Here is a 25,137-nt window from a genome sequence, read left to right on the forward strand (position 1 = left end):
TTATAAGCTTCTGATAGATTAGCTTACAAGTCAAAAGGAGGCAACACCTCAAACTATTCCTTGTGTGTCATCATGGAAAAAAGCAAAGGAAGTCTGACCCCATATATCAGGAAGAGAACCGTAGATCTCCATAGACCTTGTTTTATCATAAATAGAAATTCAGGTACCTGAAGGTACCACGGTCATCAAGGAAACCCTGGCCGAATGTTTAGGTGCATATCACACTGCAATCATATGCTGAAGACAAACTGATAACAACAGGGGAAAAGAAGCTTAATATACACATGTGCGGTAAATATTCACTTATTATAACATATTTGACATACATAATGTACACATATAACACACAACAATAACATATAGACTGTCCTCACACACACACAGACACAACAACCTACAGATCCAATCCATCACCACTTACAAGTACTTCTCAACTATAGCTGTAAATAACCTGTAAATATTTTATCCGCTGTCATTATTTATCCTATATTGTAACCCTGTTAATATATATATATATATATATATAATCTATATCCATATTGGATTTGATGACTCCCTCACCTTCAAACTTTTTATTGATAAACTTGTTAAGAAATTAAAACTTAAACTAGGCTTCTTCTTTCATAATAAGATATGTTTTTCTTTTGAAGTAAAAAAGTGCCCTGTCTCTGCCACTTTTTCATCGGTCTTAGACTATGGTGACCTTTTTTATAAGAATGCAACTTCTTCATGTCTTCGAATGTTGGATTCTGTTTACCATGCTTCATTAAGGTTCATCACAAACTGTAGAGCTATGACATCACTGTGACCTGTACTCTCAGGTGGGATGGCCTTCCCTCTATACAAGAAGGCAGTGTCATTGGTACACTTTTATTCACAAGGCCCTTCTTGGATTACTGCACTCTGACATTTGTACCTTACGTACACAGAAAAGCATGGCTTCTCCTGCCCTGAGATCCAACGATCAGCTGTTGCTCACTGTTCATTTTGCCCACACAGAACGAAGGAAGCAAGCCTTTAGCTACGCAGCTCCTTGTGCGTGGATTTTTTTTTTTACAAAGAAACTGGAAGGTGACTGAGTTTTTATCTTTAAATGCTTTTAAGTTGAAAGTGAAAGAATTTGAAGCCGCCTCAATGAGCTGTAATTGTTTTACTTGATATGTGTTTTTTTTTATGTACCTGTCATTTAATTTAATGTATCTCTGTTTCTTATGTAAATTTGCTGCCTCTTGACCAGGACTCCCTTGAAAAAGAGGTTTTTAATCTCAATGGGATTGTTTTTCCTGGTTAAATAAAATATATATATATATCCTAACTTTTTTGTATAATCTGTATATAGTAATTACAAAAAAGTAAAAAAAAAAAACAATCCACTGGACTTTGTTTCCAAGTTTGAAGACATTTTGCTTCCCATCCAGGAAGTTTTCATCCATCCATCCGGGGTCGGGTCGAAGGGGTAGCAGCTTCAGTAGGGAGGCCCAGACGTCCCTCTCCCCACCCACTTGGGCCATCTCCTCCAGCAGAACCCCAAGGCACGCCCAGGCTTCTTTGTCAGCCTGCAATACCTGTTGGTTCGTTTCAATTTGCATGTTTTCTAAGCCAAAACAAGGCTTTGTTGGGCTATTGTATAAAGCCTTGAACTCAATAATATTTCTGACATTTTGAATTCAAAAAAGCTTCCTGGATGAGAAGCAAGTCTTCAAACATGGAAACAAAGTCCAGTGGATTGTTTTTTTTTTTGTTTGTTTTTTTACCTTTTTTGGAATGATTATGACCTGGATGACTAAGAATCTTCTGTATATAGCTTCCATATTAATTTATCTTATAGCATCTTACAGTTACTCTCTACTCCATACATATTTTCTGCACACATTTAAATATTTATATCCTGTATAGCACTTCTGGATAGATGCAAACTACATTTTGTTGCTGTGTACGTGACAATAAAATTGAATTCTATTCTATGCTTTTCTATTTCACATTCATTTAGATTTATTATTTTAAACATATACAGAATTTAAATAAATTGAGTCACTTGTTATTTTTGGGATTATTATAGCTCAACAAATAAATGTAAACATGACTAAAACCAGAAACAAATTAGACATTTTCATTAGTAAAGTTTGTGTAGGAAGTAATGCTTGGATGTTTCAAAATAAAAGTGAAAAACAGTTCTTATTATCTGCTTAAAAGAGTGTGAACATTTATATGTGTATTTATGGAAAGAATATTACATTTAGCAGTTATCTTGATGTTTTTTCTCTTCTTCATTTATTGGCGGTTCGCAACAAACATTTAGTAGTATTACCACCACTTACAGGTATGTAGTGTGGTTCGTGATGGACTATCTACTTAATAAACAAATATATAATTTCTAAGGAAAAAAAAAAAGGAAAACGAAAAACAACAACAACAAAAAAACTACATATTTATACATAATTTTGTATTCATATCATGCACACGTTCATCCTCTCTATAATCAAATTCTATGGAATAATTTAGTTTTCTTTAAAAATAAAGTTATTGTTTGTATATGTTTACTTCCCAAATTCTTCCTCAAAATATCTAATAAATTCATCTTTTTCTTAATACATTCAAACTCTCTCTTCATATATTCTTTCTCGCTTTCATATTTATGACATTCCAGTATAACACGTTCTATTGTTTCATATTTTCCACAATAATCACATTTGCCAGTAGTTTGCTTTTGAATTAGGAAAAGTGTATAATTAAGTCCTGTATGCCCAAATCTCAACCTTGTTATCACTCTCTCCTCCTTTCTATTTCATCTTCCATTTCTTCTTTTTCCTACTATCTTCTGAATTTTATAAAACCAACTTCCTGTTTTTTCTTCATCCCACCCTTTTTTTTGTTGCCATTTTTCCATCAGTTTTTCTTTAATAATACTCTTTCCTAATAGGATTTTGAATTGCCCTCTGTGGTGGATCCTTCTGCCTCCACCACAAAGTTTATCTAATTTCATAGTTCTGCAAATGCAGATCAGCTGGAGGTGGAAGCATCCAGGAACAAACCACTTTCCCAAGAACTGAGGGGGGATTTTTTTTATAAGTTTACTTTATTTATTTTGTCACCTTATTCAATGAATTGTGCTAAGATGGAGTTGTTTTATTTATGTTTTAGTTTTGTATGGACTTTTTATTTATTTATTGCTTCTCTATTATATTGTGCCTCCCTTATGTGGAAAGTTTAGGTTATTCCATCCCTATTTAAGCAGCCTATGCTCTTTATCAGGAGGTCAGTTTTTTCTTTGAGTTAGTTCCTCTTCAGTTGACCTCAGTTGAGGTGGGCCAAAATCCATATTATTTATCATTTAAACTATTTTGTATTGCTTTTGAGCCTTTGTTAAAACTATTTTTGACACTATTAAATGAAGGTTGTTTCCCCCCCAATTTTTGAACACCGTTTGCCATTTCATTTTCCTTCTCATTTCCTTCTACTCTAATATGTGCTGGAACCCACACAAATTCAACAATCAAATTTTTTATTCTGAATAATGTATGAAATATTTCTAATAGAATGTGCATCAACTATCTAATTGTATTTTAAACGTAATAATGCAGAGGTTGAATCTGAACAAATTACTGTTTTTAAAATTTTTATATCATCTTGATGTTTTTCCTCATTTTAAAGTGTTCCTTGTTTTTTAATCTTTATTTAAACAAAGTAAGGCAATAGCAACAGTAAAAATCTGTGCAAGGCATAGTAGTTTTAAAGTGTTTCTTTTCTCTTTGCTTCTACTACTGTTCAGAAAGAATGTCCCGCGAGGGCTTCCGTAGCGCCACGCTCTGTAGGTGGAGACCTTCTACGCAAAGGCAAAGAGGTCAAGGGGAGGAGAGAGGGGAACCACGTGTGTCCAGCACCAACACTATGTACAGCTCTGTCCTTCCTCTGTAGACTTGTTTTTGTAAGCCTCTTGTTACCCTTCGCATGCAGCCTCTCGAAACGGTTCGGAGTTTTTCTACCTCAACAATAAACGAGCCGCACAACTGCTGAGAGCCGCACAGGAGGGGGAGGAGGTTTCTGGAACCACAAACACTGACCGCCGACCATGGTGAGCAAGACAGATGACATCCCGGCGTCAGTGCCTGGCTGTAACCCGGTCATGGATGGAGCTGAGGACGGAGCCCTGCAGGCTACCGGAGCCAGTGTGAAGGAGCCCTGCGGCTGCGGTGAGTCCTGCTGCAGACCCACTGAGGTCATCAGTGATGCAGCAACACTCAAACACTTTAGACTATTTAGTCACGTTTGCATGAATCATAATGTTGGTCATTGAATCCCCCTCATTCAACTCCTATTGGTCATTTTATAGCAGCCTGCAGGTGTAAAGGCTACATCTGTTGCCCCCTAACCCTGAAAGACAAGGATGCCATTTCTCTTATTGATACCTAGTGCAATATTTTGTGCTAGTTGTGATTTTCTGTAACCATGTTTGTTTGTCTACTTTACTTTATTGTAGCTTTCAGGTGTTTTCCTCCTCAGACCAGGGCAGTTTCCTGACATCTTCCCTAAATAGCTTATTTTCTGTTTTGCATCTAAAGTATTAAGCGTTAAATATCCAGATTTATAAAAGTAAAAGAAGTTAACACTTTTTTTGAATGACTGAAGTTGATAAAAGTAACTTTAACCATGCTAATCCAAGCAGCAACTCTGTTAGCTTCGGCTAACTAGCTAGCATGCACTTATCCTGCGCTCGTTTACGTCTATTTAAGGCCTAAAAGCCCGAAAATATTGCGTAAAGAATGTTGGGTGCTCTTTTCTCATGCTTGAATCGATAGCGCAGCACATGACGGCGTGAGCCAGCTCACCCTGCCGCACATGTTCGGTAACAGCGTGTCAAGAGGAGCCGACTGAAGGTCACCTTCACTGGAGCCTCTGTTTGCCCACAGGCACTCGGGGAGGACTCGGATATACGCTGGGTCTAGCGCTAAAGGGGCTGTGTGTTTGGCAGTGTAGGAGGCAGGAGTGGTCATTCTCTAAAATGTTGTCTAAACTCTGGTTTTCTGCCGTAACGCCGGTGAGCCGCTCGGCGGCTAGCAGCGACGCTCTGACCGGTGTTGTGTCGCAAAAAGCGCCTCTGCCGCAAAAACAGCCTCCTCACGAGAAGTCAATTTAACATTATCTGTCTGTAGCAGTTGTTACAGATGTTCGCTTTAAACATTGTGTTTAAGTTCTAAAACAATATTTTTAGGTATTTGATCATGATTCTTATGTATATACCAGGTTGAAGATGAAGTTAGTATACGAATTGTATCTGCAGTAAAAAGCTGAAACACTGTTTTGAAGGATTCAGTCTGTATGCAACCTAAACTTTATTTTATTTTTTTTGGTGCATCAATGAACGTTTAAAATGCACAAAATATGTGATTTCAGATTTTTGACTTCTATGCCAATATGTGACAAGTGAATTTTCTCCACTGTGAGATCAATAAAGCTCATCTAATCTAATCTATATTAAGTTTTTTTTAAAGTTAATATTATGTATTTACTTACCACAGGTTTGGCTTTCAATTTATTACCATGGTTAAGTGGATCTGTGAGTTAGTGTTTGATAGTAGGACCACAACAATGGAGCAAACTGATCTATATTTACTCAGTTAACTGACAACGCCAAAATTGTCAACAGCGGCTGAAAGAAGCCCAAAACAAATCGGCTGCAGGTCCTACAGCCTTTGAAGGGTCTCACCTGCAATAGAGAAAAAAAAATAAATCATATTTGGTGGACAGTACAGTTACCTTTTTGTTGTAGGATAAGGCTGCAAATTTATATATATCTTGACAATTTTACCTTGCATTGTTAAAAGTCTGTTAAACTACCTGCAGCTTTTCAAAGCAAATCAGACTTTTTTTTAGAAAGACAATAATGCAATATTATTATAAAACTATTAATAAATAGCTTTTGTTTCATTCAGAAAATGTTAAATGGACTTCTTGTAATTTGCAGCTTTTGTATGAGTCAAACCTGGACTTTTTTACCATGTGTCACATACACAACCAATTTGTGTTTAGTGCTTGTAATGAATCTATTACAAATGAGAAAACTTTGTTTTAAAGAACCTGGAAGCACTTAAGAATAATTCTGTTCACGTTTGACCTTTGATAAAGTCTGTTTAAAACCAGAATTGATTTAAATCCTTAAACAGTGCAACAGCCCTTTAAGTCAAGCAATAATGACAATTCGGACACTAACTTCGGCGCCGTGCGCTGCCGACAGCAGGGGCGCGCTTTACGGCACAACACCTGGAAGCGGAAGCTCGCTGCAGCAGAAGTCATGATGTGCGGCGAGAGGAGGAAAGGTTACTCTAAAAACACACAGGGAGTCGCATAAAAAAAGGTGAGTGAGGAGGAGGTTAAAAGTTGCCTGTACTGTCTGTCGGTGCAGGCAGATGAAACTGATCCCAGATCTGTCAGGTCAGCTGATGAAGTTAAAAAGAGGAGATTGTGCTGCCTGAGGTTCAACATGTGGGGAGGACATTACATTGTTTGTCTGTGCCTGGCTGTCAGGGAGTTGAGTTGCTACTCTGGCATTAAGGGGATCAAGAGATGTTTGTTTTAGTGTCAATCACTGGGCAGCAGATTTATTAGAAAGGAAATCAAATAATATATTATAATTTCTATAGTTTCTTTCATCCTTTATATCTTCTAAAGAATACAAAAGACTGCTTTCTGGTTAAGTCACTGTACAGGTGATCATATATGTCATTAGTCTGCTTCAGACTGCCATGCAGACTGTATTCCTGTGCAGGAGATTGATGGCCTAATCATGTGTCAGAGGAGAGTTGTAACAGGAGCAGCCTCTCAGCTGGTGGCACTGCAGACACGCTAAGGCCAGGGTCACTTTCAGTGGCTTTGAAGAGCTTAATGCTCTGTTGAGTTGAGCATCAGCCTGGTTAATCCAAGAATCACCAACACCGCTGGCGCTGTTGCTCAATGCTGATAGATCTATCATTTCTAGACTTTACCAGACATGGGAATTGGTGTGATCATTTTTATTTATTTATTTTTTTTGTGAGTTTTAACAGCACTAGTGGCTTGGTTTTTGATGGTAAGCTGATAGGAAAGGGGATGTGAGAGAGGGGGAGAGACATGCGGGGAAGAACCACCGACCGGATTGGAACCCGGGTCGCCCGCGTTGAGGACAAAGGCCTCCATACATGGGTCGTGTGCACTAACCGATGCGCCACCTGCACGCCCCTAGAGTGACAATTTTTTTTAATAAAACAAAAGGTTTGATACCATCAGGGCTTAATAGCATCTATTAAAATTTAATTTAGAGTGGAGAAATAAACATGATTAATATCGTACAAAACTACTTCTATGTTTAACTTTTTTTGTGGATCTGCACTTGATAAATTTATGCGGAGTATATTAAGTAAACGTTAACTTGACAGGATATCTGCTCAGGTAGCATGCATTCATTTGGCTGCTTAGCAGAGATACTAATGGGAGTTTGCTGATTAGCTTTAAAACAAGATGAGTGACGCTTCTTTCAGTCAGCTGACCAGCAGTGCACAGCAAGCAACAGAGGTGAAGGAAACCAGCTGGAGGAGATTCCAGATGAACTCCTCAGCTTTGCGAATTCCGTTTAATCTTAAATTATAAAGGGCTGCTTGGAACACAAACTACAATAATCATCAAAAGCATACAAAGTTATGAAACAATTATTTTTATATGAAGTTTTTCACAAAAATTACACTATTATCCAGCATCACTCTAGATACTATGAGATGTATTATTTTGGAGAATTTAACTGTTTTAACAAAGAAAGTTGTAGCTATAAACTTTAAGTCAACTTTTTCACTATTCATTAATCATAAATCCAGCTACTTTTTAAAAAAAAAACATTACATAAACCATTTGTATTCAAATGTTCAGAATGATGCTGCATTTTTGGCCTGAAATGAGTGTAAATATATATATTTTAAGAGCTCTGCAACTCTGGTCCTGTAAACAGGATTACAGAGAGGCCTTGTGTGCTGTTTTTGTTTTCAGGGTTGTCAGGATGGTTTATTTGTCTCTGGCAGCAGCCATGGTCCCGGAGTCAAGGGAACCATTACCGTGGATCAGAAAGAACTAAGGGCGAGCTTGATGTGAATATAATCGGGAAAACGCGATTCAGATGTTGAGTCTGATTTCTACCCGTTTCATGGATTTCTTATGCTGACAGAGATCCCTTCCTCAGCCTTGAACAGTTTAATTGTGTGCAGTCTGCTCAGTGTTCATCTGACAGCGTAACTCCTTTGTTCCAACAAATCTCTCAAATGACTATGTTTTACTAAATGTGCTATCCTGGGGTATGCTTGTCAATCTCTGCATAAATCAGTGTAATTATGGTGTTCTATGCCACAAAGATAAACACATACATCTACTTAGAAATGACTTTTGGTTCTTTGTTTGTATTTAAATGCAAACATTATGCTTTAACTCTGTCGGCACATATTTGATTTCACTTTATGGAACTCCGATATTCAGGACTTTTTTTTCTTTAAAAAGTCCTCATTTTTAGACCCTGTTATCTTGAAGAGGTGAAATAATTACTTTGATTATTTGTGAGTAATCATTTATTAAAATAATCAACTAATTTAATAACCAATAAATGGTAAAGTGGAGCATCCAGACTCTAAAACCTGCCGTTTTCTGAAAAGGGAGCAAATTTAGAGCTGAGATTTAGCAAAAAAATAATATATTTTGTTTTTAAGATGGAAGAACCTTCCTTGTCTTTAAATATGCTCTATTCAGATCCTTAAGTGCCATTGTTTTAGCTTTACTTGTATTAAATTCTGCAAATAAAACAAATCCTTTAAAGCATGCTGTGCCAAATATTAATTAATACAAAATGAATAATTCGCAAAATAATTGCACAGTTGTTTTTTTTTATTTAGTTGCATCTTGGTCTTGTCTTATTGATCAGAGAACTATAAGATTCCCTATTAGAATAAAAAAAATGAATAAAAACAAGAAAAGATGGTTTAATTTGAAGAAACTCAAGCTTATTCGCTTATTGTTATATCTATTTATATATTTCTACTAAAGGCTCTTGTTATACATTAGAAAGAAATTGTGAAATGCTAAGGAATATTTTTCTACAACGTGTGAATTGTGTCAAAAGTTTAGTATATTCTAAGAATGCATTAGAAATGGGTTAATTTGACAGGATTGTTTGATTTGGAACACAAAACTTTAAAACCGGTTCCTTCTTTTCTTGGTAGGCAATCAAAATCACACAGTTTTAGTTCAAATTGATTGCAGTCTTTTGTCGTCTCGAGTTAGCATTTATGTTTTTTATTTTTTGCGAAAATAACAACCCATATGCTTTCTGTTTTGAGTTAGAAAAGCAGCGGGCTGAACACACATCCCTGAGGAACACCTGTGCTTAGTGCGGGGGGATTCTGTTTATTGTGTATAGGTTGTCAATTTTATGTTAAATTCGCTTTCCTTAACCTTGCAACCCTAAACAATTTAATACATTGTTTATCTGCTGTGATGAGACATTAAACACATAAAAACAGATGAAGCTACGGCGTAACATTCGACACCCAGGCCTCAGTTTTCCTCTGACGTATTAACTGGTGTGACCTCTGTTAGCCGTTGTGTTTGTTATTCAGAGCGTGGCTTCCTCCACCTCTTCAGTGCATTCAGAGCCCGGCGGGGTCACTGTCCAGCCACAAAGCGCCCCTCCTTTCTGCCTTCAGCAAGCATGACTCTCTCAAACTTAGCAACAAGCAAGGACACATTAGCTGGCAACACTTGTGTCCCTGTGAGGGAAAGCAGTTGTTTCACAGACACATAGTTGGACTAATCTTCGTTTAATTTAATGCATCTCTGTTTATACTCTGAAGTTTCACTCTTTTTTTGCCTTAAGAGGGAAATTACAGCTTTTTGCTTTACAAGAACCAACATTTCAGCTCAGAAATTAAACAGCATGTGAAAGAAGCAGCTGATCTGAATACTGACAGTTTTTTTTTTCCAAAGCTGCCTAACTGAACTGCTTACAGTGTTTCAACAGACTGATACAAATGAGCTGGTTACTTAGTATTGAATTTCTGATACAATCATTTGCAGAGTCAAAGTGTTTTTGACAAGATTATTGATTAAAAGGGCAAATAACTGTAATTTTTGTAACTTCTAGGACAGTGACAGCGAGTTCATCCAGTGTGAGAGCTGGGGTGGTTTTCTCATTCCCTGCATAGTTACAGCTTTATTTTACTCACATTTAAATAAAGACAAATTTCCACCTGAAGCCAGTTAGAGGGGGAAAAAAGAGCTGAACAAGTCTGGCGACTACAATCCTGCAGAAGTCTTAACTTTGTGTGTAAATAACAGGGTTTTACAGTCATGAGGAGTGAAATATGACTTTGTAAAGAGGAGAGTTTGGAAGAAATTTATATTTCTCTTACTTTGCTTCTTTCCTTATATGCTCCCTTGTGTCCTTCATTCTGTCTCCTTCCCTGTTTTCCTTCCCTAGTTTGCCTCTTTCTTGTCTGCTTTACTTCCTCCAGTCCTTCATTTTTTTCTTTTTGCTTTCTTCTCCCCGTCTTCCTTAGATCCCTCTTTTTTTGTTCTTTATATCTTTCCTTCCTTCATCTTCTTCTGTCATTTAATTCTATCATCTTCTCCTCCCCTCTACCAAACCTTCCTTGTTCCCTACCTCATATCTTCCACTCTTGTGTTGTTTTCTTCTCTCCTTGTAACCTTTATTTTCTTGTTCATGTTGTTCTTGTAATCTCCCATTCTCTCTCCTTTGGGGTTCTTTTAGTTTTGCAGTTTTTATTGATTTTATCCTTAAAACCTTCCTTCTTTAACAAAATTTGTCATTATTTCATTTTGAACTTTAAACAATGAGTATTTAAGGAAGTACACAGGGTACCAGGAGTTCCTGAGAGTAGAGTTTAAAAAAGGAGGAAAGATTCACTGGGCAAGTGTGGGAAAAACAATTAAAATTCCTTCTAATGTGGGCTCTGACATGCTTTATTTCTTTAAACGCAGCTCACGGTGCAGATACAGCCATGGTGAACGGTGACGCTGCCCTCCCGGAGGAGGGCGAGCTGAAGCAGGAAGGGAACTGCGAGGCAGATGGTGGCGAGGACTCCAACGAACAGGAAGTGATAGTGATCCAGGACACGGGCTTCACCGTTAAGATCCAGGCGCCTGGAACGGAGCCGTTCGACCTGCAGGTACAGATTAGCTCCTCGGCTGGATAAACCGCCAGCCGTTGTATGTTAGGCAACAAAGAGCGGCTTATTAAGGGAGTCTGAGCATTCTAAGTAAGTGATTAAACTTGCTAACACACGTAACTTCTAATCTCTTTTGTTTTCCAGGTGTCCCCACAGGAAATGGTGCAGGAAATCCACCAGGTGTTGATGGACCGCGAGGATACCTGCCACCGCACCTGTTTCTCCCTGCAGCTGGACGGAAACGTGCTGGACAACTTCGCCGAGCTCAAGTCCATCGAGGGTCTGCAGGAGGGCTCTCTGCTCAAAGTGGTGGAAGGTCATCTCTCATCCCTTCATCTGCTCCATGCATGACGTTTTCACTCAGTGTCAAAACATGGATGTTTCCAATAAATCCAAATTAGATCGTAGCCACGGTTTAAATAGCTTAAAACGTTTAGAAGTTTGTTTTGGAAAAGTGACTTTGAAACTGGAAGAGAGACGCCTGCGTTTTGTCCTTTCCTCCTACAGAGCCTTACACCGTACGAGAGGCCCGGATTCATGTGCGTCACATCAGAGACCTGCTGAAAAGCCTGGACCCCTCAGACGCCTACAATGGCGTGGACTGCAACTCCCTGTCCTTCCTCAGCATCTTTACTGATGGAGACCTTGGAGGTATCAATCATTAGGGATCTCCTAATAAAACTTTTTCACTTCTGATACAATATCTGCACGAATCAAGCTTCCTTTTACTAATTTTGTTTCTTTGAAATGTTAGGAAAACCGGGTAAGAGAAAATCTTAATCATTCTTTAATAACCAGTGGGTTACAGAAGTGAAGTTTTTCCATCAGCATGTCTTTAGATGCAGGGCCATTTATTCCGATGTTGTAGTTTTGACTCATCGGGACCAGATGGGAACTTCCCTATCCGGAATTATTGTTAGGCTCAACTTTCTAGCCCTCAGAAGGCTGCAGAAGCTTCAGAAGCTCCTGTTTGGTTGGGGTCTCAACAGTTTTATATGTGGCAGATTAAAGGGGCGGGTTCCTCTCCACTGTTGCCATATGCTTGATCAGGATGATATATCACTCCAAAGTCAGTGACTGTATGATTTTAATTATGCTCAATTAACCAAATATTGAGTTTGACTGGTTTATTGTGATGATTTTGTTCTTTTATAAACAGCAGAAAGGATAAAACTGTATTCCTGCTAACATTTGGAATATTTTCCTTCTCGCCGTGTCTTCAGATAGCGGAAAGAGAAAGAAGAAAGGCACCGAGCTGGAGCAGATCGACTGCACCCCTCCAGAACATATCTTACCCGGCAGCAAAGAGCGCCCCCTGGTGCCCCTCCAGCCACAGAACAAAGACTGGAAGGTTTGAAATGACCGATGCTTGGCCTCCCCTCTTTAGGAGGTGACATAACCTGAGGGTGCGTCTCAGCGGGCAAAAGTGAAGTTCATGTTTGTGTGACGTCATCAACAGCCCATGCAATGCCTGAAGGTCCTGACCATGAGTGGCTGGAACCCTCCGCCTGGAAACAGGAAGATGCACGGCGACCTCATGTACCTCTACATTGTGACAGTGGAGGAGCGCCATGTGAGCGTCACGGCCTCAACACGAGGCTTCTACCTCAATCAGTGAGTCTGCATCTCGGGTTTCTTAAAGGAACTGTAGGGATTTAATCAGTGGAAAAGTGTCTGATTCTTTATATTAAACAAGCAAAGGTGTTTGAAACCCCCACTTAGGTGGGTAGATGATATGAAATATATAATTTTTTGTAAAGATATGTTTAAAGAAAGATCTGATTTAGGCGTCAAAACAAAATGGAGACTGGCTATAAGAAATGACAAAGCAGCGACGCCTCTTCATCATCCAGATTTCTTTAGAAAGAGACAAACTTCATAAAACCTGATTATTTATGGTTTCAAGTGGATTTGGATATGGCTCAGTTCTCTTTCATTGGTTTGTGCTTTAAGCCAGGTTGATCCCCTGATTCTTGACTTATTTGATGATGGCGGTTGTTGTTTGCTTTGCAGATCCACAACCTACACCTTCAACCCAAAGCCAGCCAACCCCAGCTTCCTGAGCCACTCTCTGGTGGAGCTGCTGAGCCAGATCAGCCCGGCCTTCAAGAAGAACTTCACCTCGTTGCAAAAGAAAAGGTTTCAGCATCTTTTTATTCAAACATTTAGCACTTTGAACATGGAAGTAACGGTAAAGCAGCATTAGTTAACAGTGATTTAATAAATGATTCTAAAGAAACTAATTGCTGCTTAGAAAAAGGAAGGGTGTATTCTCTTTTATAAGATATGATTTGATGAATAAAAGAAAAAAAAAGATTTGATTTCCAAACTAATTGCAAAAAAATAGACCTACAAATAAGTTTAATATCATTCTGTTGTTAAAATTAAATTCATTTTTTCTTTACGAAACCTGCCAAAGCTTCTTAGACCGCTATTTGCTATTATAATATATTTAAAACCATTATCTGGCTTATTTATTTATCCACAATTAAGAGCCATTGTGCAAAGAACCGCTTGCAGCTCTGCAGGTTGCAGACTCTATGCCATGCAAACTGCTCAAACATGTCTTTCTCATGTTGTTTTAAATAAAAAATAACAATTTATTAGTTTCCCACATCTTTTTTATGCTTTATTCCAAATGTCTTTGTGCGTCTGGATGTGGTGTCCTCGCTGTATTACTAGTAGAACAAGATAACCTCTGCTGGTTATTCTGTCAATAACTGGGAATATTTCTATTTCAGAAACAGTCTGCTTGTTGACATTAGACTTATGATGCGAAGCTTTGTGATGGGTTTAACCATGTTATAAAGAAACAAACAGCTGACAGTTTCCCCCCCCTGCAGAGTCCAGAGACACCCGTTTGAGAGGATAGCCACTCCTTTCCAGGTGTACAGCTGGACGGCTCCACAGGTGGACCATGCAATGGACTGCGTCAGAGCTGAGGATGCCTACACTTCCCGCCTTGGTTATGAGGAGCACATACCAGGACAGGTGGGTGGAGCTTAATCCAGCTCTGGATCTCGATTGATAAGGGCCTGCGTGGTGAAAATGTGTTTATCTGTCCCTGAAGACCAGAGACTGGAACGAGGAGCTGCAGACCACCAGGGAGCTGCCACGGAAGAACTTACCTGAGAGACTGCTGCGTGAGAGAGCCATTTTCAAGGTGCTGCAGAGCTCCTCGGGTCTTTAATGCAAACGTGGATTTTATTTTGTTTCATTGCGCGTCTTTTTTCCTCACATAGGTCCACAGCGACTTTGCAGCTGCTGCCACTCGTGGCGCCATGGCAGTGATTGACGGTAACGTGATGGCGATTAACCCGGGCGAGGAAACTCGCATGCAAATGTTCATCTGGAACAACATTTTCTTCAGTCTGGGCTTCGACGTGCGGGACCACTATCGTGAGCTAGGCGGCGACGCCGCTGCCCATGCCGCACCGACGAATGACTTAAACGGAGTGCGAGCTTACGGGGCGGTGGATGTGGAGGGCCTCTACACCCTGGGGACAGTGGTGGTGGACTACAGAGGCTACAGAGTAACGGCACAGTCCATCATCCCAGGGATCCTGGAGCGAGAGCAGGAGCAGAGCGTCATCTACGGCTCCATTGATTTCGGGAAGACTGTGGTGTCTCACGGCAAATATCTGGAGCTGCTTGATAAAACCAGCCGGCCTTTAAAGGTCAGTAGCTGCTGATTTTTTTTTTTTATTTTGGTTTACATAGAAAAAGAATCCAGGTTTGTCTCTGTATTTTTTGTATATTAAAGTATTTTTTCTCTTTAGGGCATTTTCAGGCTCAAAAAAATCAGTAAAATAACAGTAGCTGCACTTTCAAACATCTTAAACACATCAGTAGACTTTTTGCAAGAATATGCATCAATATAAAGATACAGGAACACCCCATTGATTTTGAAAGAACGCCATTTTTTTCTTTTTGCCCTGTGAAATACTGGTTCTGTTTGTAGGCAAGGCAAATTTATTTGTATAGCACAATTCAGTACAAAGACAATGTAAAGTGCTTTACATAATTAAAATATAGGAAAATAACACAGAATCAAAGCAAGGCATCCTCAAAGTCGGTCCTCTAGGGCCGCTGTCCTGCAGGTTTTAAAGGTTTCCTTGCTCCTGCACAGTAGGGAAAGTAAGGAAACCTCTAAAACCTGCAGGACAGCGGCCCTCGAGGACTGACTTTGGGGATGCATGTTTGACAGCGTATGTAGAGGTTATCACTACGATTTATGCAGTCCTTCTGTCTCATTCTGCTTATTCCAGCTAACTAGCAGCCACTTCATTGTTGGGTCATGCTACCAACAAATAGAAGCAGCAGTTTTAAAAAAGCTCAAGTTTTTTGAGGGTTTTTTTCGGTCATATTGAGATTGAATTTTCTTTTGTTGCAAAAATGCAATGGAAAAACGTTTTACTCATCACACGAGTCACATGATCTACAGCTGGACCTTACTGCCTGCTAGAGAGCCAAAGAAGAGCAGAAATAGTTGGAGGATGATGGCGCCCATTGTAGCCCAAGCTTAGATATAGAGATGTCATGTGTTTACATCCGAGTTATCACGGGAACAAACTTATTCACATAAGATTTTAATTGTTATCTAATGGAAACACCACAGTTGCTGCGTTTTCAAAATTATCAGTAACATCGACATAGTTTTGAGCACATTTGTAATGGAGATGCAGCTATGGCTCTAGCTGGCTATCAGTCACTCTCTATCATCTTACCTTCCTGTAAAAAGGGACCCTGTACCTGAAAGCTTTGCTGTCTCCAGATGTTTCTGTATATTTTTTTGTTTACTCAGACCGTTTGAAACTTATTCTGTTTTGTTAATTCCCCCTAATCTATAATCTTCACATTGGGATCAGTGGATCATCAACATGTCGTCTTTTTCCTGTGAATTTCAGGTCCAGCGACACAAGGTGCTGAATGAGAAAGAGGAATCGGTGGAGTTGTGCTCCTCCGTGGAATGTAAAGGCATCATCGGTAATGATGGCAGACACTACATCCTGGACCTACTTCGAACCTTTCCCCCTGACTTGAACTTCCTGCCTGTGGACGGCGAGGAGCTGTCTGCAGAGAGCCAGCGCCAAGGCTACCCCCGGCAGCACCGCCATCGCTTGGCATGTCTTCGCCAAGAGCTCATTGAGGCCTTCGTCGAGCACAGGTGAACGTTTGGCTGCTTTTCATAGAGGTTTTGTGTTTCAAATGCCAGGATTTATAATAAAACCTTATTTTTTTTTATCCCTGTTCTTCTTCAGATATCTTCTTTTCATGAAGATGGCAGCTCTGCAGCTAATGCAGCAAAAGGCAAACAAAGACTCTAACAAAACAGACATGCCTGCAATTAGCGAGACCTCAGAGGCGCAGGCAGATGTCAGTGTTGATGCCACACAGACTGCTGCTGCAGAAGGAGCCACTGATAACAATGGCCCCACAGAAAACAGCAACCCCACCACCTCGCAAATTTCAACTGAAAGTGAAGAAAACTCCTCAAAGCCCACAACAAACGGGCCTGTAGACCCTGCAGGCACCCGAAACAACGAATGCAAAAGCCCACTGGAGGGTAAGGAGCTTGAGGAAAGTATTCCAGGATTAGCTCAGGCCAAAGAGCTGGCGGAGACCTTAGTATCCGAAGATGGATCTGGTATTGGTACGTCCAGAAAAAAAAAAAGCTGAAGCTGCGACAAAGGAGGGAGAGCTACTCTGGTGGATGACTGCATAGATTAAAAAGCATGAAATCCAAGAGAGGTGGTACTGGGTCAGATGATCACTTTGGGATGATTTTTAATAGTTTACTGTTGTTACCACAGCAACAGAAGAGTCATAGTAAAATCAGCCTTAATGTCCACCTGAGCAGCTCTCCCTGCTAATTGTCTGCCTGCTCTGAGGGGGAGTCGGGCTGCTAATACACCCGCCTCCAGCATGTGATCCCTTTGCAGTAGGATTTGATCCTAATACACTAAATAATCAGCGGTTGTGGTGTTTAACCCCAATAAATCTTGTTTAACCTGAACCTGACCTAATCAGTAGTGCAGATCATGGTGGTGGTCCTTGCCTAAAGCTGTGTCTACATTAAGCTGCAGTACAAGGTTCACAACACAATTTACTTCAATCTGGATTTTCGTTAAAGGACGAAAAGTCAGATTAAAGCAGGTGTTTTAGCTTTAATGTAGACACAGCATTTCAGATTATTAACCTTTGTCATGGTTTATTAACGGATGTTAATATGCTGCCCAAACAGATCCCAAAAGCAGAGAGGTGGTCCTCAACGCCTGCAAGGCCGTGGGCTCCATCAGCAACACTTCATTTGATATCCGCTTCAACCCCGACATCTTCTCCCCAGGTGAGCACAAAAACAAACATTTTCAGAATAGCTGGGGGGGTGACTCCTCGCCAAATAATCTAACCTGCTGAGATGACGCATCATTAAACAAGTTGTACCAGTTCTTAGTGTGTGAATGCCACGACTTTAATCCTGTATCCAAAGTACCAAGTAGGAGTTTGGTTGGTTTTATTTATGCTCTTAGATTGACATATCCAATTAGAATCAACTGCAAAAGGAACCAAGATGTCATCGTTTGGGGTGTCGAACTCATTTTTTATTTATCACTGTCAGAACAAGTTGGAAACATGCTTACGATGAGAACCACAAACGGTTAAATTATTGTCCACCCGTAGCTTAGGTGTAAAAAGGATCTTTGTTAGAAATAAGCCACTGGTTGTCGACCAAACACATTAACTTGAGAAACTTTGTCACTATTTGTTTTTTTTTTTTTTTTTGCGTGCATCCCTCGATAGACTTCAGATTTCCTTGAATTTGGGCGATCAGCTGATACTTGCATGTGCAACTGATCTGAACTGATGATCTTTCTCTGCAAAGGTCAGAACCTTTGCCACGGTCCATGCTCTAACCTTTTCATTATTATCTGAGAAACTTGTGCACAGTTGAAACTGGTTTGGAGCTTTTCACCAATACTGTTTAGTGTATGTCAGTAAAATAAAACTGGTACATTGAAGGCATGCTGTGATCTCATAATAGCTGACAGTGTCAAAATGGAAAATAAAATGGGTAGATTCCAAAATTGGACTCGGCAGGTCAAGCATTTTAAAGATTGGTGATCGGCCTCAAGACTAATCAGTTCGAAGCTTATACCACTTTCATACTGGCCGAAAAACGACGGGGGAAAAAAAGCAAAACAGGAACAATCTGCTTATGGTGGCAGAGGGAACAGCTCACTGAAATGTGACTGCTCTGGTCAAACAACTCAGCAAGCGACACGAGTTAAAATCGCTTTGGTTCTGATCAGCATGCAGTGTGAACACAGGACCCCGGTTTGACACGCTAAATTATGTGATGACTTTGAGCGCAACGTTTGGACGTCACAACTTCACGCTGGTCGCATGCTAAATAACAAGCCCAAACAACTCTGCTTGTATTAGAGAAACATGGTCCACCACTGGCAAGATGGAGAGATTTGTGAGCTCCTTATGATCGGAGCATCTCTAATTAAAAAAAACAACTAATTGCTTTACTCAAAATGCCTCTGTTGGTTCTTTGAAAGAACAAAAAAATAAAAATAATAACTATTTAAGATGTCCAATTTTAAATGGTCACAATTTAGCTTTTAGTCCCAGAGTTTCCTTTTCATCTTAATCCTTTATAGCGCACTCAGTGAAATACATTAAATATCCAAATTTTAACCTAAGAGTGTTATTGGAGGACAGGACAAGGCCGTATTACTTGTGTAACATTTAAAAAATATGTATAAAAAAAAAATTTATTTATAAAATTTATTTATTATAAAATCAAGCTAATTATAATAAACGGTCACTTTCCTCGATATGTTACATAAAATAACAAAAGTTCTATAAGAAATTCATGAAAAGCATTTTTTTTCTTTGTCTGAACATAACTTAAGATCATTATTTCTGATACAGGCACTTACATTTTTACCTTTTACCATAGCTTATTAATTTTTTATTTAACATATTACGTTTATATTGAAACCTTTAAATTTTCAATAAGCTTTTTAACTTTTTTCAACTTTAGTTACAGAAGGTAACATATCATCCAAGGACTCATTTAATTGGTCGATGCCAAAATGACGTGTTCTGCCATGTAGCAGGAGCTTTGCTGAATAGCTGCATATAGATATTGTGCTTCTAGACCTCAATGACAGGTTTGGGGGGTGGGCTCCATTTTTAAGGGTTATGCAAGTGAACAAAAAAATGATAACTTGCCCTATAAACAGTGAAGATTTAAATATCTGAAAAGATCTGATTTCAATAGTTTGCTAAACTCTGCTTAGTAGATGAATAGATGTTAGGAATATTAGTATCTCTTTAAGTCTACTTTTCATATATTGATGTAGGTTTTAAATCCACATAATGTTTTTGTACAGGTCTATAGTTTAACCTGTGGAAATTAAAAATAGTTGTTTGGCTTAAACAGGAGTATTAACTTGCAGACAGCAGTTTGTGTAAAGCCTGGATTACAGATGAATGCTCCAAGGATTTTTCTACATTATTGCAGAAGAGGATTCTATGATTTTTAAAAGTATCCTTTTTCTTCTAATTAGTAAAAACTAAATCAGAAAAGTCCCATTTTAAGCTTAACCAGACGTGTTTCTGTGATTTTCTTACCCTTCTGTTAAACAAAGAAAACTAAAACACTAACATGTTTGTGTTTCTGACGATGGATCAGGTGTGCGTTTTCCGGAGGACGCCGTAGAAGACGTCCAGAAGCAGAAGCAGCTCCTTAAAGACGCCGCTGCTTTCCTGGTCACCTGTCAGGTCCCGTCTTTGGTCAGTGGTTTTTATGGTTTCCTGCACAGTCAGTCTAATTCAGTCAATTAGACAGGAAGGTGTTTGAGCAATAAAAAGGCACATTTCACAGCCTGTTTGGCCTTTTAACTGGGTCCACTTTAGATGGAACGGGAAATATGAATAGTTAGCCATTTTAGTTTATTTTTAATCTGTAAAAACAGGCCAAATGAATCATTGCTATAAAATGTGGTACAAAGAATCTGTGTTTTGTTTGGGATTTTAGCCTTTTTTTGATCATTTTTAGATGGAAGATTTTGAAGTTGTTCCAGATCTCTGAAACAGTCTACAACAGGGAAATAACCCGTTGTCCCCCTGCATGACTTTATCAGATAATAAAAGCCACTTTATTAAATGCATTCTTTTCACAAAGCCTGAATGTTGTAACACTGTCAGATAAATCTGGCAATAAATAATGTGTTAGAACCTCAATTGGAGCTGCATTTGTGTACAAACCAGGTTAAGGACTGTCTGGACCACAGCACACTGCCCATGGATGGAGCCACGCTAACCGAGGCCTTGCACCAGAGAGGCATTAATGTTCGCTATTTAGGGACGGTTCTAGAGTTTGTGGACAAGACCCCAGCCAAAGCCCAACTGGAGCACTTCTACGTGAGTCTGATTCCACATCTATGAAGGCTTCCAGCTCACATGTAGCCGGTCTAGAGAACATCTGGTTAACGTGGTATTTTATTCCTTTATATTACAGAGAATAGGAATCATTGAGCTGATCACAAGGTGTGCAAAACATATCTTCAGGACATACCTCCAGGTTTGTAACTTTTTAATGCTTCCTTTGCTTTCAGTGCTCAGAGAGAGAAGCTTTTTTATTTGCTCTGGATTTAATGCTGCTGAAAAGTTTTCCTGATTTAACAAATAATGCATTTTGTATATTAGATAATGTTGTCCCAAAATATTAGCCGGCTGATGATCTATCTGAATAGTGAGAAGGTTGTATTGGTAAAAAAGGCAAATTGTTTGTTTGGTTTTTTTTTTTGCATGTTTTTAATGTCAGATTTCTGGGATGAAGGCAAATTAAATTAACACCTGAGACGTCCTTAAAACATTTTTAATTGTGATATATTTGTTATTAATTTTTCTTTTATTTGCACTTATTTAAATAGCAATTTTTATTCTACTCATGTTAATAAAAAAATTTTTTAACCCCTTTATTTATTGATATCAAAACACACACTCACACACACATTCTTACAAGAGGCAGACAGAAATGTCCAGCTATTCTTGTAGATTAAAGCCACCCATTAAGGGTCAAAGGTCAGACCTGACGGCAGCAAACGGATCATCTTTGATTGATTTGTTTTTTCCTCATGCAGGGTGTGGAGCTGTCAGCTCTGTCTGCTGCCGTCAGCCATTTCCTGAACTGCTTCCTGAGCTCCTTCCCTGACGCCGTCGCACACCTGCCGCCGGACGAGCTGGTGTCGCGTCGCAAAAACCGCAAGCGTCGCAACAGGGTCCCCGGCAGCGGCGACAACACGGCGTGGGCCAGCCTGACGCCCAGCGAGCTGTGGAAGAACATCGCCGCTGAAGCTCAGAGCTATTATCACTTTAAAATCCACTGGTGAGTCTCGTCTGACCGGCCGGCAGCAGGGACTTGGCGTTCTGCTCACTGACTTGTTTCTGATACGGTTTCCCTGTAGTGAGAGCGTCGATCAGGTTGTGGAGAAATACGGCCTTCAGAAAATCACCCTGCTCAGAGAAATTTCAGTCAAAACTGGCATCCAGGTATCATTCATGCTTTTTTTCAGTGTTTTCTCTTCATCTTGTTGTCTAAATGTTGTCTTTCCTTAGTCTGGTATTTCTTGCCTACTGTAGCAATGCCAGAATAGATCAGCTTGATTTATTTTATTTTTTAATCAAAGAATGCTCTATGTTCGATTTCTAGATCCTGCTGAAGGAGTATAACTTCGACAGCCGTCACAAGCCTGCTTTCACGGAGGAAGACATCCTGAATATTTTCCCCGTGGTGAAGCACGTGAACCCCAAAGCCTCAGACGCCTTCCACTTCTTCCAGAGCGGCCAAGCTAAAGTACAGCAAGGTGACACCCTTCAGATAAAGTGGCAAAATAAAATAGATATCCCCTCTGGTTGAAGGTTCTGTATTTAACGGCTGATTTTCCTCCTTTCCAGGTTTCCTGAAGGAGGGCTGCGAACTGATCAACGAGGCTCTGAACCTCTTTAATAATGTTTACGGAGCCATGCATGTGGAGATCTGTGCCTGTCTGCGCCTGCTGGCCCGCCTTAATTACATCATGGGAGACCACCCTGAGGTCAGCATTAAAAAAAGAGACAGCTTCTGCTTACATTTGTAATCATTTCAGGTCGTTAACCAATCTGGTTTGTTCACCTTCAGGCTCTCAGCAACCAGCAAAAGGCCGTCCTCATGAGTGAAAGAGTCCTCGGCATCGAGCACCCCAACACCATCCAAGAATACGTGAGTTCGCTGACATTTGGCCCTTTGTTTTAGCCGCACCAAATGCGTTCAGATTATGAACCGGATGTTTGTTTTCCTCTCCACCAGATGCACTTGGCTCTGTACTGCTTCGCCAACGGCCAGCTTTCCACCGCCCTGAAGCTGCTCTATCGGGCTCGTTACCTCATGCTGATGGTCTGCGGAGAGGACCATCCAGAGATGGCACTGATAGATGTAAGTCTGCTACATGTTTCCAGAGTCAGATTTAATCATATCCCTAAACCCTTTATAGACAGACTTCTTCATATTTTCTGGGTTTTTATTTGATTGAGCAACACAAAGTAGATCATGAATGTAAAGTAGAGGATGAAGGCAAGGATTTTAGTTTAAATACATGCATTAGAGTGTTTTATTATAAAACAATATCCAAAATCTCACCTCTGTTATCCAAAGAATCAAAGGGCCTCTTTTTAGTTTGTTACAACCTTATGATAAATAATGGACCTCTAGTCTGGACCACGAGCTGCTACAAGCAGAACTGATTGAAAAATCAACAGCATTCGTGTTGTAGTTACAGTTTAATGCTGTAGGAATGTTTGTCAGAGCTGTGGGGAAATATGGGGAAATTTAAGAGAAAGGAAAAAATGCAGTTGGAAAAGGCTTGAGGTTGAGGCAGAGGTTCACCTTCCAGCAGGAAAAGGAAACTAAACTTCATTCCAAGGCTACCATATAAATAGGTCAGATGAGAGCATCCGTGCACGAGAATGGCCTAGTCAAAGTCCAGACTGAAACCATTTCGAGGAAGACCTATTATTCCAAGCTTTCTCCATCTTATCTGAACTTGAGTGGTTTTGCCCAGAATAATGAGGACCTTTAGATGTTATCAGACTAAATAAACAGTTTTCCACTCTGTTTAAAGCAAGAAGTGGTTCTAATGAGCCATATCTCAAGGCTCACTACACTGTGCAGTTTTTACTTGTTAAAATAAAAAAAAATGAATATTTCTTCCCCCTGAATATTCTGTAATACTTGTGTTTTATCAAATTAAAAATGAAAATAAAAAAACATTAAAGTTTATTGTATCTTGACTAAATGAGAAAATATTTGAATTGTAATCCCATTGTCCGCTTCCTTGTTGCTGGTTTGCGCAGAGTAATATCGGGCTTGTGCTCCATGGAGTGATGGAGTACGATTTATCGCTGAGGTTTCTGGAGAACGCCTTGACCATCAACACAAAGTATCATGGAGCCCGTTCCCTCAAAGTTGCTCTCAGGTGAGCGCAGACCTCTCCTCATGGTCCATTTAGTGAAACAGATAAATAACTTCTTACCTCATGTTTTTCAGCCACCATCTGGTTGCAAGGGTGTATGAGAGTAAGGCAGAGTTTCGCTCCGCTTTGCAGCACGAGAAGGAGGGTTACACTATTTACAAGAACCAGGTAGGCCCTGTAGAGGTGGCGGCATGCTGCTCTTTGTAACACTTTCTTAAAGAAACGTCTTAATTCTAATTTATCCTCCTCCCAGATGGGCGAAGCTCACGAGAAAACCAAGGAGAGCTCAGAGTATCTGAAGTATCTAACCCAGCAGGCCGTAGCTCTGCAGAGAACCATGAATGAGATCTACAAGAACGGCTCCAACGCCAGCATCATGCCACTCAAGGTGACTGCACTGACTCCGACACGTTCTCTCTGTGGCTCCAGAAACGCTTTCTAACGGAGGAATTCCTTTGTTTTCTAGTTCACTGCTCCCAGCATGGCCAGCATCCTGGAACAGCTCAACATCATCAATGGCATCATCTTTATTCCACTTAGGTAAAGTCAGAAAGAAATAAAACATTGAAATTAATGAAAACCCACAGTTTTCTAAGCAAAGCTTTGAATATTTCTTCTTTCTATACAAAATCTTTTTTTAGAGAACATTTAAAATGTTGGGAAATAAAAAAAAAAAAAATACTATCTCTATTGATGTCGCTGTACTTTAAGGTTACTCTTTGCTGTAATTAACAGGAAGTAAGGTTAGAAAGTTGGCGATAACCACAGACCAGGGATGGTCCGAGGGTTTAATGAATCTGCTGCAATACGGCAGGTTTTACTCTCTTCACCGTGCTAGCTAGTATTAGTGATGGTACATGCCACCTGGAGATGCAGAGTTCAGGAAGCCCGCAGCAGAAACGGCTGATCAGTTTTGAGGTAAATGTCCGCAAAGTTAAGGCTTGTTCGACAGATTGTTTCCATCTCCTCTTTTTACTTGTTTATTCTTTTTCGAAATGGTCAGAAAAGTACCTCAAATGAGCATAAAATATATATATTTTTTAATTTACTTAAGTCAAATCAAATTTTTGCTGTTTCCATCGAGGTCTTCTGATGTGATGCTTCCAAATACAGTTAAAAACGAAACGATAGAAACACGTTTACTGAGAACAGCAGTAGCAGGTACAGTCAGTTGAAGTCTGTTCTTTTTCTGCTATGGTAAAAAAACGCTTTCTAAGCAACTTTTACACGATTTAAAAGTCATGCTTTTGGAAAAGTGAACTTTTAAGAAATGGACTTCAGAAAATGAAAAGGCGCAGCCGACAATGGCTTTATGTGATTTGAGTCAACAATTAAAAAACAAATAAAATCTGGAAAGAGTTTATAATTGAGGACTCTTAAAGGAATAGTACACCCAAAACATGATTAGCCTTCATTTT

General features: G+C 39.6%; 1 protein-coding gene across 3 annotated transcripts in view; it reads left to right on the forward strand.

The window, feature by feature from the left end:
- The first annotated feature begins 3,849 nt into the window (after nucleotides 1–3,849).
- cluh (clustered mitochondria (cluA/CLU1) homolog) overlaps nucleotides 3,850–25,137 on the forward strand; it is a 23,874-nt gene continuing 2,586 nt past the window's right edge. Inside the window, exons 1-26 of one of the 3 annotated variants that reach the window (XM_015403317.1) lie at nucleotides 3,850–4,190; nucleotides 11,005–11,192; nucleotides 11,337–11,508; nucleotides 11,700–11,843; nucleotides 12,416–12,543; nucleotides 12,652–12,806; nucleotides 13,206–13,331; nucleotides 14,036–14,183; nucleotides 14,263–14,355; nucleotides 14,435–14,869; nucleotides 16,100–16,359; nucleotides 16,454–16,845; nucleotides 17,437–17,538; nucleotides 19,900–20,000; nucleotides 20,478–20,630; nucleotides 20,728–20,790; nucleotides 21,353–21,597; nucleotides 21,677–21,761; nucleotides 21,922–22,075; nucleotides 22,167–22,306; nucleotides 22,390–22,470; nucleotides 22,558–22,683; nucleotides 23,601–23,722; nucleotides 23,794–23,887; nucleotides 23,973–24,107; nucleotides 24,186–24,259. In XM_015403317.1, the coding sequence (XP_015258803.1) occupies nucleotides 4,070–4,190; nucleotides 11,005–11,192; nucleotides 11,337–11,508; nucleotides 11,700–11,843; nucleotides 12,416–12,543; nucleotides 12,652–12,806; nucleotides 13,206–13,331; nucleotides 14,036–14,183; nucleotides 14,263–14,355; nucleotides 14,435–14,869; nucleotides 16,100–16,359; nucleotides 16,454–16,845; nucleotides 17,437–17,538; nucleotides 19,900–20,000; nucleotides 20,478–20,630; nucleotides 20,728–20,790; nucleotides 21,353–21,597; nucleotides 21,677–21,761; nucleotides 21,922–22,075; nucleotides 22,167–22,306; nucleotides 22,390–22,470; nucleotides 22,558–22,683; nucleotides 23,601–23,722; nucleotides 23,794–23,887; nucleotides 23,973–24,107; nucleotides 24,186–24,259 (4,037 nt within the window). In that variant the 5' untranslated portion in view covers nucleotides 3,850–4,069. Of the gene's footprint in view, nucleotides 4,191–6,250; nucleotides 6,353–11,004; nucleotides 11,193–11,336; nucleotides 11,509–11,699; nucleotides 11,844–12,415; nucleotides 12,544–12,651; nucleotides 12,807–13,205; nucleotides 13,332–14,035; nucleotides 14,184–14,262; nucleotides 14,356–14,434; nucleotides 14,870–16,099; nucleotides 16,360–16,453; nucleotides 16,846–17,436; nucleotides 17,539–19,899; nucleotides 20,001–20,477; nucleotides 20,631–20,727; nucleotides 20,791–21,352; nucleotides 21,598–21,676; nucleotides 21,762–21,921; nucleotides 22,076–22,166; nucleotides 22,307–22,389; nucleotides 22,471–22,557; nucleotides 22,684–23,600; nucleotides 23,723–23,793; nucleotides 23,888–23,972; nucleotides 24,108–24,185; nucleotides 24,260–25,137 lie in introns of those variants that run through there. The other 2 variants (XM_015403318.1, XM_015403319.1) reach the window with 2 other exon arrangements.

This window comes from Cyprinodon variegatus, unplaced genomic scaffold (genome assembly GCF_000732505.1).
Source record: "Cyprinodon variegatus isolate N-32 unplaced genomic scaffold, C_variegatus-1.0 Scaffold1480, whole genome shotgun sequence".
NCBI lineage: Eukaryota > Metazoa > Chordata > Actinopteri > Cyprinodontiformes > Cyprinodontidae > Cyprinodon > Cyprinodon variegatus.